Genomic DNA, 1,679 nt, shown 5'->3' with positions numbered 1-1,679 from the left:
TAATGTTGTAAGAGACCCCAATAAAATTATTATTTTTTAAAAGACGGTAACTCTTTCTGAGAGTAAAAAGCCTCATCTTTCTCCCTAGGAGCAGCTGCTGGTGGTTTTGAACTGCTGACATTGTGGCTAGAAACCCATGTGTAACCACTACACCACCCAAACTCCTGCAAACAGGTAGTAAGATTCCAAACTGGGGCCTACTGCTGCCAGGATAGAGCCTGATACCTTTAGCCTAGCTGCTCACCATTAGTTTGTGCTTTAGCTTCACCTCCCACCACTCAAAAACAAATCCCCAAGTCCAAAAGCACTGACCAGGAGCCCTAGTGACACAGCGGGTAGACCCTCAACTGCTAACTGCAAGGCCAGCAGTTCAAAACCACCAGCCAGCTCCTCTCCTCAGGAGAAAGACAGGGCTTTCTCCTCCTGAAAACAATTCGTCTCAGGAAACACACTGGGCCAGGTCTAACCTGTCCTGCAGGGTCATGACGGATCTGCATCCAACGATGGTCATGAGTGGGGTGGCCAGAGTGACACTTTAAACCCCTACCTGCCACCCACTTGTAAGCATAGAAAAAGATCTCCCGAGAGCGAACTCAAGCCCTGGTATTCTGCTGAAACGGTTCTTTTCAGACCAGCAAGACCATGTAAGCATCCTCCTCTCCAGACAGACATAAGAAAATGAAAATAATTTACAAGACAGAGATATATAATCCACACACATGTATGTGATATGAGGCGGGGGAGGGGGCGATGAATCTGTAGGAAATGGGATTAAAAACATTGGAATGTTTCGTGAAGGCCCCTCGCACATACTTATCTACAATATGCCTTCGGTTGCTAACCACAAGGTTGTGTGTTCAAAACCCGGTACCAGACACAGGGGAAGAAGAGGCAGTCTGCTCCCACAAACATGCAGTCCTGGAAACTATGTGGGGTCCTTGTGAGTCTGAATGACTCCCTAACAGAAGCATCAGTGCGCCTCCCGGCCACCTCCCCTGGGCCCAAGACACCCAGCACTTCCTGAGTTGGGCATCTCTCTCCTGTCCAATAGGGGCACGGGACCCCAAGGTCAGCAGGAATTCTTTTCTGACAAAACTTGACCTCACCCTTTTCAACGCCAGCCAGCGCTTTTTAAGGGATGATTCTAGCAATAACCCGGGGCTTTCTCGATTTTAGCAGCTTCTAAAATGCAGTTTGCACGAGGAGCAGTCCGCCCCTAATCCTTTCTGGACGGCGCCCTGCGATAATTAAACAAAAGCCCAGAAGCCGGTAGGCAGTGAAACCCTTGCCCGTGGAGTCGATCCTGATTCCTGTCAGAACAGAACTGGGCTCGGTGGCCGTGTTGCCCGAGCCAGATTGGAAGGTTGTTTTCGTTTTGTTGCGAGTCACTTCTGGGTGGACTTGAACCTCCAACCTTTGGGGTCCTCGCTGCCGTCAATTCCGACTCCCAGCGACCTTCCGGGACCGGATAGAACTTCCCACGGGTGTAGAAAGCGCCGTCTCTCTCCTGCGGAGCGGCTGGTGGTTTTCGAACCGCTGGCTTTGCAGTTAGCAGGCCAAGGAGTCACCATGACGCCACCGGTTAGTAACCGAAGCAGTCATCGTTCGCGCGCAGTGAGGAAGCGAGATCCCACCGATCACACACACACACACACACACACACACACACACACACACAC

General features: G+C 51.0%; 1 protein-coding gene across 1 annotated transcript in view; it reads right to left on the bottom strand.

Annotated features, from left to right (window-relative positions):
• Window positions 1-1,646, bottom strand: part of PPCDC (phosphopantothenoylcysteine decarboxylase) — a 27,528-nt gene extending 25,882 nt beyond the window's left edge. Inside the window, exon 1 of the mRNA XM_004712042.2 lies at window positions 1,415-1,646. Coding sequence (XP_004712099.2) covers window positions 1,415-1,571 — 157 coding nt within the window. The 5' untranslated portion in view covers window positions 1,572-1,646. The remainder of the gene's footprint in view (window positions 1-1,414) is intronic.
• Between the last annotated feature and the right edge of the window lie 33 nt (window positions 1,647-1,679).

Source organism: Echinops telfairi, unplaced genomic scaffold, assembly GCF_000313985.2.
Source record: "Echinops telfairi isolate 266 unplaced genomic scaffold, ASM31398v2 ScPeMD7_7475;HRSCAF=8513, whole genome shotgun sequence".
In the NCBI taxonomy this organism is placed as follows: Eukaryota; Metazoa; Chordata; class Mammalia; order Afrosoricida; family Tenrecidae; genus Echinops; species Echinops telfairi.
Note: the sequence above shows the minus strand (reverse complement) of the source record. Positions and strands in the feature narration are given on the sequence as shown.